The 12,163-nt window shown below is 54.6% G+C and overlaps 1 protein-coding gene across 2 annotated transcripts in view; it reads right to left on the reverse strand.

Moving 5' to 3' along the window:
- Rab6b (RAB6B, member RAS oncogene family) overlaps positions 1 to 12,163 on the reverse strand; it is a 74,379-nt gene that overhangs the window by 17,648 nt on the left and 44,568 nt on the right. The window contains exons 3-7 of one of the 2 annotated variants that reach the window (XM_078043338.1): positions 10,744 to 10,797; positions 10,456 to 10,561; positions 8,991 to 9,102; positions 7,798 to 7,891; positions 4,798 to 4,884 (exon numbers count right to left, since the gene is read on the reverse strand). In XM_078043338.1, the coding sequence (XP_077899464.1) occupies positions 4,801 to 4,884; positions 7,798 to 7,891; positions 8,991 to 9,102; positions 10,456 to 10,561; positions 10,744 to 10,797 (450 nt within the window). In that variant the 3' untranslated portion in view covers positions 4,798 to 4,800. The remainder of the gene's footprint in view (positions 1 to 4,797; positions 4,885 to 7,797; positions 7,892 to 8,990; positions 9,103 to 10,455; positions 10,562 to 10,743; positions 10,798 to 12,163) is intronic. The other variant, XM_013359380.4, reaches the window with a different exon arrangement.

Raw genomic sequence — 12,163 nt, forward strand, 5'->3', positions numbered from 1 at the left:
CCTTCCACTGCCCGGCTTCATCCTCTCCACCCCCCTCCGGCAGTCTTACTTTTCTGCTCCCTATTGTTTTTACAAACCCACAGCCAAGAAGGCCCTGCTGTTGGGCTTGGGGTGTAGCTCAGTGATAAGGTACTTGCCTAGCATGCTCAAGGCCCAGGGTTAGATCCTCAGTACTGCAGAGAAATAGAATAAAATATAAATAAATTAAATAAATAAATAAAATCATTAAAAAAAAAAATCCAACAACCTAGCCCCTCTGCTGCTCTCTGCCACCTGTGGTTCCGTGGCCTCTGCTGACCCCAGGCCCCCTCTGCACTGCTGGCCAAGGCATCAGCCTCACTGGATTCTCCTGATCTCCAGGAGTCCCCTCTAAGCCCACCCAGCCTTTTCTCAGCATGGTGCCTCCCCAAAGCCAGTTCTGGTGTGATGGCTAATGAGTGGCCTCTGGCTTATCCCCTGCCCTTGATCCCACACCGAGGCTTGGCAGTCAGATCTTCCCCCTGTAAACATGACCTCTGCTCCCCTTCCTTCCTAGGCACAGACTATTTTTTCCCCCATACCCAGGCTCCCTTGCCTCCTCCTTTGTTCAGGGCTCCTGCATTTGTTACCTCCTTTGAGGAGCTTTTCCAGATAAAACTGAGCACCTACTCTGTGCTGGGCACTAAGCTAGGCCCCACTAAGACGCTGCCGCACTTCAACATCAGACTTCAGGCCGTGCAGCAAAACACGACTGTCCAGCCGGGGGACGGAGGATAGAGGAGCCTGTGCACACCAAAACCATCTGACCATGGAGTTATGCTCTTATTCATTCATTTGTTCCTGCTGAGAATGGAACTGAGGGCCTTGCACATCTTAAGCACAAGTCCTGCTGCTAAGCTACATTCCCAGCCCAGAGTTCCATTTTTGAATGACCCAGCTGTGCCACAATCCTCTTGCACTAGGTTTTCACCCTCATGTCCACTGTGGGTGCCATCCTGTGCATGCCCTCTAACCACGAGATGCCAGTAACACTGTGGGAGACCAGCCTTACACGTGACTGAGTCACACTCCCTGGCTGGGTGCTGAGGCGCTCAGTCACAGAAATGTGGGCGGTGTCTGGTGCATGGGTGTATCCTGCTATAGCCCCATGGATGAAGCTACGCTCACCTATTCCTTTGTAATATAACCCCTTGCCCTGTTTAGGATAGACTCTGCCATGGAAGTGCCTTGGGTGTGTCCCCTTCTCTTTCTGTACCCTTGAGTGTGGCCTACCCAGGTGTCAGTCAACCTGCTGACAGTGGACATCATGAAGATAGACTCAGCCCCCTGAAACCTGACCCCTTGCCTCATTTGAATAGCTTCTCCTCAATAAAAGGGGTCAGCGTGTGCTCTCACTCTCTCTCTTTCTGTGGACCCTTAAGGTCAGAGGAGCCGTCACAGCGACCCCAAAGAAAAAGGTATTTTTCAAGAGTGTGGTTACTTTGTGCAGCCCAGTTAGCCCAGTTCAACTGGAGTGACCCCTGAGCCTTTTAGTCACGAGAACAGAAACCCGGCATAACATGTTTCTCTTTCCCCCAACTTACGACGACCAAAAATGTCTAGAGATGTTGCCAAATGTCCCCTGTGGTTTGAGAACCACTGGATCTAGCTGAAAGGTTGGTCCCAGTTACAGCATTAATTTCTGTCCAATATGAAAGCTACCTGACTGCCATTAAAAATAAACCTTCTCCGGTGTTCGGGACTCAGAGGGCTTTTGTACACTGCACAGCAGCAGTTCCCAAGTGGACTGCATCAAACATCTCCTGGGAAGGTTGCTAAAAATACATCTCCCTGGGCCCCACCTCAGTCGATCCGGGGATGGGCTCAGGGTGTATATTTTGAGCGAGTTCCCTGGGAGAGTCTCAATGCACAGACAACCTGGGGAACGGATTCTACAGACAGGCCCAGAACAGCACTGTTCAAAAGAAGGGTTTGCAAGAGTGGACATGTTCTACGTCTGACCGTCCCACATGGTAGCCATCAGCAACACAGCAACCCAGGCTAGTGAAGTGAGGAACTGAACTTCAAACTGGATCCAACTTTAACTAAATGTGTACAGCCACAGGTGGCATCAGTATTGGCAAGTACAGGTTTAGATCATCTGCCAGAGATTCCACACATACTCTTGTCACTTAATGTCACCTCTTTCTTGTAATGCCACATACCAGTGCAATACAGTGCCTGCTGAGTGGACCCGTGTCTACATGATCCCCACAAGAGGAAGCCCCTTGTGGAAGTTGCCCATAAGCCATAAGAGGCTTATTATGTGCCTTCTTGCAGAGCCCAGAGAGTCCCTCTGTTCCTCTGGCTCAAGTATGGCTGTCACAGACCACACTTCCTCTTCCCTCTGGTCCTTGGGATAGCGATGGATGGACCCAGACAGCCAGTTACAATCTTGCCCCAACCTGCCAGGCATGTGTCTCCCATTCCAGGTTCTCTAAGGTTGCCACACCTCTCTGTCTGGGGTGTCAGCTACGCTTGTGCTCTGTTTGAGAGTATAAGGACGGCAGGATGCAAGTGTTTGGAATTGGTCCCAGCCATCAACTGACCAAATGGGAGGCCTTGGGCCTGCTCTTCCCTGCTTGGGGCATGACTGTCCTGTCCCCTTAGGACCACTTCATGAGGTGCCCAAGTTACTTTGCAAATGCCAGCCTTATTCAGAAAGAGCCCAGGACCCATATACAGAGACATGCTGTTTGAGCAGAAAGCAGGAGAGGGAGCCTTGCGTATGCAGACCCAACGAGGGGCTTGAGGCTTAACCACTTTGTGGCCCCTCGGCCCCACTTAGTTGAGAAAGCAGAGGATGAGTGGGGGTGGGCTGCTGGGCAGAAGGGCCAGCAGGGCAGCCCTGGGGAAGCACCCTGTCTTGGGTGTGGAGATGAGGCCCAGTAGCCCTTCATGTGGACCTGGAAGCAGCAGACGGGCCCGTCATACCCTGAGCCAAGTGAGGGTGAGTATGAATTTTGCATATGTCACAAAGCTCTTCATGCTAAATACAGTTCCAACATGACTTCCAAGAACAGAGCTCCCAAACACCTGGGTTTGAGCCATCTGTAAACATAAGTGCCAGGCCACCACCCTGGCTAAACCTCTTGGTCCCTTTCAGGATCTAGGGGGTCTGCTCTAGGCTGTTCCAGCCCCTTCCTCAAATCAGGCCCCAGCCAGAGGGCTCCTGGGCAGAGAGAGGGTGGGACTGTATCTGCTAGAAAAGGATCAGAGACTACATAGTCCTGTGTCATCTGCTTGCTATCTGCCCTGTGTTCTTTCTCCCCAAGGGCCCAGAGGTCACCTGCAGCTGGGTGAGACAGTGACCATGTGCTAATTGGAACCCTGAACTTGGACCCTGGGAGAATGTGAATGAAACACTCACCCTGACCAGATTGCTGTGTCTTCAGAGTGGGCAGGACGTGGAGCGGGCTGTCTGCAACCCGCTCCTCATTGAATCTCGTCTCATCCTGCCCCGCAGGTTGCCTTCGGTATGCTCTGGCATGTCACAGGAGCCCCTGCCCGGTGACAGCATGGGCTGTGCCCTGAGATGTGCAGCCAGCTCTGCTGTGGGCGCTGTGAGATGCCCCAACACGCTTCCTCACCTGGAACTGGAGTCTCACCACGGACAATCAGGTGACACTCCCTTTGGCCACCGTGCATCCTCTGGGTTTGGCGAGGCACTTGCTCCCTGGGTCTCAAGACTACTCTGAGAGTCCCTTGAGGAGGCTGGAGGGCCAACTGTCCCTACAGCCTGCCTCAGGCTTCCTCTGGCTGCAGCCTCGAGGTTCTCTGGGCTGGGACCCCGCCCCCACCCTGGCACTGGGCTGCATCAGGCAGAGGGACGTCACCTCTGGTTTCTAGCATCAAGCTATTCATTTCTTTTGCTTCAACCCTCTTCAGCTAGAAGGGGCCCTTTGGCCTCTCTGGTGTCCTTCTCTGACCTGTCACGGGTTTCTACCCTTGAGGTCCTGGAGGGACGAGTGGAGGATGCTGGGAAGCTGCTTTGGGGAGACACATTCTGTTCTGAAGGGTGCAGGCTGGGACATGAGTGCCCAGGTCTCTAGTGGCTAACATGAACTGGAGCATCTGACTAGGTGCAAGGAAGGGCAGTCTGTGGGTAATGCCCTCACCTACCAAAGCAATTCTCATCTGATCCTTGAGGGAAGGTGTTTTAGAATGGAACAGAACTGGATATGGAAGAAGCAAGCTGGAGTATGAATCCTAACTCCACAACTTACATGCTGTGTGACTTTAGGCAAACCAGGCTACCTTCCTGAACCCCAATGTCAGCATGTAGGTGTCGGCCCAGGTTCGGGTTGGACTATGTGAGTGGTATATAACCCTGTTCCATACAGCAATGGGGAGGTGGGGGCTGTGCAAGCCAGGGCACAGGACATGGAAGGGGCCTCAGGTGGGGGACTTGTCTCACGTGGAGTAGCATGAACCCACAGGCTCAGTGTTCGGAAGCCACCTCTGCAGTGGAGAGGCCATCTGTACCCATGAGACATGTGGGTGTTCAGGTAAAGAAGGAACAGCCACCTCTTCTTGCTCCCCGCCCCTCACCATCACGCTTACACACCCCTTTGAAAGGTCTCCCCACACCGCTGTGGAGGAAGATGGCCTCGACGGCTAGAGCTGGCTAGGGCTCAAAGACCGTGGGCTCAGCCCTGTCCCTGGGCACAGGTGGCCCCCGCAGTCCAGGGAGGCTGCGTGGAGGCCCAGCAAGAGCTTCTCTGCTGCAGGAAAATATTATTCAGAGAAAAGGTTTCTCGGGCTCATCATTTCACTCACTTGTCAAAGGAAAAGGATACTCCCCTCTTTGCTCTTCTCCTGGACATTCTCCATGCCGGGCAGAGCCGACGCCACACGCCGGAAGAGCTGCAGAGACGGGGAGATCAGGTGAGCCCCGGGGCTGCCCCCACCTACGCTGGCCCAGCAATGAGCTGGGCTCCCACAGTCAGGCCCTGGGGTGGGCTTCTGTCCACCGCCCTCGTGGGCACTGGGTGTGGGAAACCAGCTTCCCGCCTTTTCTTGAGACAAGTGACCCTCTTCCTTGGGGACCTGTGACCCATGGCTCAGAGGCAGCTTGGCTGGGAGCTGCTGGGACCTCAGTCACAGTGAGGGTCACGGTGAGTGTGAACACAGCAAGGTCTGAGGTCTGTTTGGATGTGTGTGTAGGTGTGAGTGTGATATGCATACTGTGTGTGTGTGTGTGTGTGTGTGTGTATGTGTTTCTATATAAACAAATGAGGGAGTGAATGTGTGGGGTTCTGTGTGTTTTTGTAGGTGTGGGTGTGTGTTGGGTGTTTGTGTCTGCATGTACTGCTTCTGTGTGTGAATTTGTGTGTGTGTGTGTGTGTGTGTGTGTGTGTGTGTGTGTTGGGGCAGGGCTTGGCAGTGGGAGTGCAGTGGTCTGATGCTTATGTCCTCCCAACCTCAAATGCTGACACCTGTTTCCCCATGTGACAGTATTAAGAGGTGGGGCCTTTCCGGAGGTGATCAGTCATGAGGGCAGAGCCTTTACAGATAGCATTAATGCCCTTACAAAAGAGGCCCGAGGGACCGTGCTTGTCCCTTCCATGTGAGGATACAGTTAGAAGGTACCATCTGTGAGGAAACAGGCCCTCACCAGACACGGAATCTGCCACACCTTGATTTTGGACTTGTGGCCTCCAAAACTCTGAGAAAAAAAAAAAAATCTTTTATTTATATAAAGTCACCCACTCTATGGCAGTTCGTTACAGTAGCTCAAACAGACTAACACGTAAACATTCCCCTTCTCTCCACAGATACTAGTTGCAGGAACTCAGTGGGCTCTGGGCTTAAAACCACTGCATGAGCTCTCAGAAGACAGAGTGAGTCTTATTCAGGTCTGAGGCCAGGCTGGGTGACAAGGTGAGGGCCCAAGTGTGGAAACCACTGGTGAGCCCTGCAGGGTGTGGGACCCTGCCTGTAGAGGGCCAGGACAAGTGGGCAAGCCTGGGTCTCCCCTTGTGAGCGTTCTTCATGACCTTGTGTAGGTAGCCCCACTCTGCCGATTATTGGATGGATGATAGCTTCTGCCAATGGCCAAGGAGGATGCTCTTGGGGTGGGGGTGGGTCTCTGTGAGCAGATATGTTCTCGTTGAGAGCACACAGTCTGCACTGCAGGAACTCCTTCCCTGAACCACACAGGGTTTAAAGGGACCTCCTGCTACCTGGGTTGCAGAGCATTCTGGGAGCAGTGGGGGCATCAATGTCTCCCTGACCCAGAAGGCTGGGCAGCTGGCCCCTGTTCTAAGTCAGCCTGGTGCTGCCCCCTGCTTCACTGTGCCCACGACTTTTCATCAGGACCCATAAGGAGCAACAGCCCAGTCTCCCCTGTGTGTCCCCCAGGGCATGTTTCCTCCTCCAGAGGATGCCATGACAGTTCTCACTTTACACCTGTCACGGATGGAGACTGGGGTCGTGGGGGGGGGGGGCGATGAACAAATCCATCTGAGATCCCGGGAGATCTGTGTCCTCCCTCAGGTCATCACAGTGCCCCTCCCACTGTCTCTTCCTGCTCCTCTGGCCCCTCCTCCTCCTCTACCACCAGCACTGCCTGCATGGACGGCACTCACTGTATCCAGAAGGCCATCTGTGGCTTGCCTCATGTTCCCAGGCGATGCTGGGGCTGAAGGGCAAAAGGGACACCAGCCAGGTTCCTCAGCATCCCCTCACCCACCGCAGGCGCCTTGCTGCCAAACCTCTGAGTGCCCCCTCCTCGCCACCTCGCCCAGGACCCCTGGTCCTGGAAGGCAGGGCTCTCCCCCAGCCTTGGCCTGAGCCCAGGCCGCCTCCAGCAGCCTGGTTAAGTCTGCGGACGCCTCCTAAGGTACAAAACCAAGTTCAACGGGTTTATAGAGGAGACCATTTGGTACTGAGTGAAATATTTCTAAAATATTTAGGAAGAAACAAATTTGTGACATAGCGACACTTGTGCTTCCTTGTGAACATATTAAACTGCAGGAACTAGCCGTAGCCCTAATAACTCCTATGATGTTAATAGAGCCATGCATGTAAAGTCCAGGACACCTGCCACACTCTGAGGCCATAAGAAAACACCTGTGATTCCTGAGGGGGAGAAGGAGTCACAGATTCCTGCTAAGGTCATTGAACCTGGTTGCCTGCATTTATCGCCAAAGGATGTGGTACAGTAACTTAGAGGTCAGAGACGGCACAGGTGGGATTATCTTGAGCCCAGGTCTGCCGACTGCTGAATTCTCTCTTGGGCACTCCTTGGGTTCTGTGGATCCAGGGTAAGAGTCGATGCTCCACGGCTCAGCCCTAACTCCACCTCCTTTCCCTCCACCATGGGCGATGGGCTCCTTGCTCCAAGTCCTAGTTGCCCTCCAAGGTGCTGAGGACTTGATGGTTACAAGGCAGGAACCCAAGATGTCTGGCAGTGCTCCTCCCAAGTGAGGTAAGAGGCTAGGAACCCCGGCTTCCTACAGTCACCTGGAAGTCAGTGCTAGACCCTGTACAGCCTGCTACAGGGGGCCAAGACTGGTCACTGCTCTGGTGGATGGTGACAGTCAGTGTCCAAATGGCTCCTGAGGTGAGTGCTTTGTCCCCCTCATATGCTTCACCCCACAGGAAGTCAGCTTCCTCCCCCACTGCACAGGTTTATGGGTGTTTTGTTGGTGACCCCGATCTAAGTACCAGGCCCTAAGGGCAGGGCAGTCCCAGCCTGAGGCTCAGCACCCCCAGAAGTCCCGGGTGGGCCTCCTGGCCAGCTGTGCTGTGGGGCCGGCACAGGTGTGTCCTCACCTGCTTCACGTTGTAGCCAGTCTTTGCACTGGTCTCGATGAACATGACACTCAGTTCTTTGGCGCGCTGTTCCCCTTCCTCAATGGTTATCTGCCTGGAGAAGAGGGGACAAGGGGAAAATCAGTTCCATAGAGGAGCGGCCCCTGGCAGAGCCAGAGAAACTTGGGCTGAGAGGGATCACCTGGCAGGGCAAAGGGAGCTACCAGGGCCCTTGGTGAGCAGAAGACAGGCTCTGAGCACAGGGGTCCATTCGAGGACCAAGCCAATCCCAGTCTCTCCAGGATGAAGAGGGCCCAGGGCACAGAGCACACCAGCCCCTTTCCCTGCTCCTTCCACGATGTCTTCTGAGCTCAGGAGCAGGCCTATCACCCACCGGCCTTTCCCAACTCTCACTGGTTCAAGAGCCTGTTTGTGATGAGCTTCCAGCTACAAGCTGCCCTGGGTGACATCATCAGCCCCCATTTCCAAATGCAAATGCCAAGGTTGAAAGTAGCTCCCCCAAGGCCACAGAGCTTCGTAGCAAAGGAGCAAGCATCAGAGCCCATTTTCCCCATGTGACACAGGACTCCAGGAAGGCGCGCACCGGTCACATTGCAAGAAGTACCTTGCTGGAGTCTATGACCTGTCGCTTTATCTGTCCGGGTAGGGGTCAGGTACAATAAGTGGACAAATGTGTGTAAAGGACACCTAAGTCAGCCGGTACACTGGAGGGCATGGAGACACCTCTCCCACGGAAGCATCTCCCCAGATTGCAGCAAGCCAGGCTGAGCAGGCCGGGGGTCAGGCTTGTTCTGCTGATAGGCTGCAGGCTCACGTCTAGGGCAGAGCATTCACATACCATGCACCAGTGCAGGCTTCTCACAGTGGCAGACCTAAGCAGTATGAGCAGAAGCTCCTGCAATCAGGGGACTGTGCTGTGACCATGACGGGGGGCCAGACCACACACTGCTGGATGGTGCACACGGCTCAGTGCCTGCCCTGCTGGGCAGTGGAAGATGGCGGCTTCAGAAATCACACACCCATGGTTGGAAAGGGTACTTCCAGGTGTGCCCAAAACTCCTGGGCCCAGGGACAGGTCAGAAGGACACACTTGCCATCCATGCATCCCCGAGTTCCTGGTCCAGAGCAGTTACCCAGGAGCAAAGGGCAGGCCTGTCCCGCCAGCCTCTGCACCTCTGTGCCCCGGTACCCACCTCTTGTCAGCCAGGTCCGTCTTGTTGCCCACCAGCATGATGATCACGTCACTGCCCCTCTCTGTCCTGACGTCATCAATCCACTTAGAGGTCTGTTGGAAGGAGTTGAGGTCTGGAGGCAGAAAGGGGGACAGTGGAGATGAGAGCCAGCCTCAGAGAGGCCAGGAGTGGCTTAGTCACCTGTGAAGTGGGAAAGCACAGGCCACGGAGACTAGTCCACTGGGAACTGAGCCCTGGGGAGCCCCTTGAACAGCTCAGCCACCCTTTTGGGGAGAGGAGTGGCCTTACCAAGAAAGTCACCGTCTGGAGTTTCACATAAAATAATGCCTTTAGAGGCCATCATGAGACCTGACTTTGGGGTTCCGAAGAAAATGTGAGAAATGGGTGCACGGACTCCGCTGAGCCTGGAAGCAGGGAGGGGCTGGAGGTGGGCACTCGGCCCCCAGGGAAGGAGCACCCTACAGAGTGGCCTCCCCAGAGGGAGCTTAGGGCAGCTTGGGAGAGGCCAGGCGGGTGAGGAGAACCCCAGACTCTGCAGGCAAAGGGGCTAGGAAGGCAACCCAGGGCCAGGAGCACTCAGTCAGCCAGAGAACAGGGCTGTTTCTGGGCAGCCTGGTCTCCCTTAGCAGACATGACCATCCTCGTGGGGAGGTCACTCCCAGGTCACCGGGTGGTGTCTGCCACTTGGCAGTCCACATCCCTGGTGCAGGGGAGCCAGCCTGGCCTGGCAAGCCCCCATTCCCTGCAGCCTGGTCTACCTTCTGCTGGGGATCAGGCCATGTGGGCCCAGGTCCTCAGAGACCCAGCTCCTACCTGCACTCAGGGAAAGTGGTGGGTGGTCTAAGGGACAGGCAGAGCTGGGGCACATGTGTGACTTCCCACCTTGAGCATAATCACGGCCATGGGCTTCCATTTTACAGGCCTAGGCAGCTCTGGCTGTGTCAGCCCCCACCCCAGACCCCAAGTCTCTCTCAGGTTTGTGCAGGCCTTAAGAATGCCTGCTTAGGACACAGAGCACATTGGGTGATCAGGGCTGCCAGCCCCGGGGTTCCCAAGGCTCTTTGGCTGCCCTGTGAGGTGCTGAGACCCCAGTGACAGGTCCTGCCTGCTGGGTCTGGGTTGGCACAGGCCATTGTCTTCTCCTACCCTGATGAACATACATAGACGTCATCCAGGGCAGTGAAGAGTGAGAGGGGCTTGGGGCAGGGCCAACCTCATGAGCATCTGCTCCCCAGACCCCCAGGACCCTGCTCCAAGCAGGACTAACCAGCCCAGTCCAGGTCTGTCACAGGTGTGTGGGGAACAGTGGAAAGCAACTCACACCCAACCCGGGCCTCTGCCTTCCTGCAATTCAGGTCTCATGCTCAGGTGTGTGTACATGCACACACGCCTGGCCAGCAAGGGTCACTCCTGGACCCTGGGTCCTCCGAGAGCCACCCTCCATGGAGCATAGACCTTCACTCACTTGTGATGTCGTACACCACCACAGCCACAGTGGAGTCCCGGATGTAGCTGGGGATCAGGCTGCGGAACCGCTCCTGGCCGGCTGTGTCCCAGAGCTGCAGTCGCACCTGCACGGAAAGGGGCACAGGGGTGAGGGGGGCAGCAAAGTCCTTGGCCAGCCTGGGGCCCAGGCTCTATGATTCTGGCACTGCCAGGCTCGTGCCGCCAGGCTTGGCACAGGTTCTGGGGTCCCAGGAGATAAGCCCACAGAAACCTTCCTGTCCTCCCAGATTTAAAATCAGGTGCTCACCGTGCGGTCCTCCAAGTACATGGTTTTTGACAAGAAGTCGATCCCAATGGTTGCCTGTTAGAGAAAAGCATGGAAAGGTCAAGACAGAAAGGTCTCCGGCAAAGAAGCAAAGGTGCAGGGTCCCCAGGCAATGGCATGGCAGACAGAGGGGGGCACTGCCAACCATCCAGGAAAGTCTCCGCCCACTGGCTCTTTTCTCCTCAAGCCAACAAAATGGGAGCTGATGGTTACCAGCACCCCGTGTCACACCTGTGCCTCTCCTATCCTGGCACCTGTAAGGGGCAGCCAGCCTTGCAACCAGAGAGCCAGGACCTGCCACTCCCTTGCTGTGTGGCCTTGTGCAGGCCACCAACCCACTCTGGCCTCACTTGTACCCAGTACCCATGAGTAGGAGCTAAGAGACACTGTCAGTGTGAAACAGAGATATCATTGCTGTGTAATTAATAAAAGACTATGACACGGCCTGGACATCCGGGTCCTTGACTAGGGACAGGGATTAGAATCCTTGGCAGCCATTAAAAATCATGTGCTTGAAAAATCCTTAAGGATCTGGGGGAGCAACTTATTGAGAAGCCTCACACTATAAAACATCGATTAACTGAAGTAGATACATGAGTATTTTTCATGTTTTTTCAGACACTGAAGTGAATCGGATGCACTTCATACCAGTGTCTACATAAGAACATTATGGGCATTTTTTGAGATTCCTTCATTATGTATTTTCTTTTTTTGGACTGGGGATTGAACCCAGGGGTGCTTAACCACTGAGCCACATCCCCAGCCCTTTTTTATATTTTATTCAGAGACAAGGTCTTGCTAAGTTGCTGAGGCTGGCTTTGAACTTATGATCCTTCTGCCTCAGCCTCCTAAGCCTCTGGGATTAAAGGTATGTGTGCCACCATGCCTGGCTATTTTTCTATTTTCTACAAATAGTTCTGAAATTTAAAACAAAGTCTTCTGAAATAAAAATAAGTTTAAGAAATGTGTCTCACTGCATGGAAAACTATGCAGTGACTATTGACTATGAAAAACAGAACCAAGGGAAGCCCAAGGCCCGGAGGCTGATGGCATGGGTGTGCACCAGTGTGCATGAGCAGGTGTGCACGATGCTACCCCCCAACTCAGTCCACAAAGCACGGAAGGCTGCTGGAACACCAAGGTACAGAGTGCTGTTCAACTCTCTAGAACAGATGACTCTGGAACATGGGGACAGGCACACACCACAGACACAGCCTCGCCCCCATCCCTTACTTTGAGGATAAACGGACAGGCCAGGGAAGTTAAAGCATGTGTCTGTGGGACCATGCCAATCAGCGGCAGGGCTGTGAGCCCAGTGATGAACCCTGGCAACACTGGGCTCTTCCAGCATCGTGTCCTGCCTGGCATGGTCGCTGGGGGCAAGCCTGACCGACGAGGGCTT

Source organism: Ictidomys tridecemlineatus, chromosome 3 (genome assembly GCF_052094955.1).
Source record: "Ictidomys tridecemlineatus isolate mIctTri1 chromosome 3, mIctTri1.hap1, whole genome shotgun sequence".
In the NCBI taxonomy this organism is placed as follows: Eukaryota; Metazoa; Chordata; class Mammalia; order Rodentia; family Sciuridae; genus Ictidomys; species Ictidomys tridecemlineatus.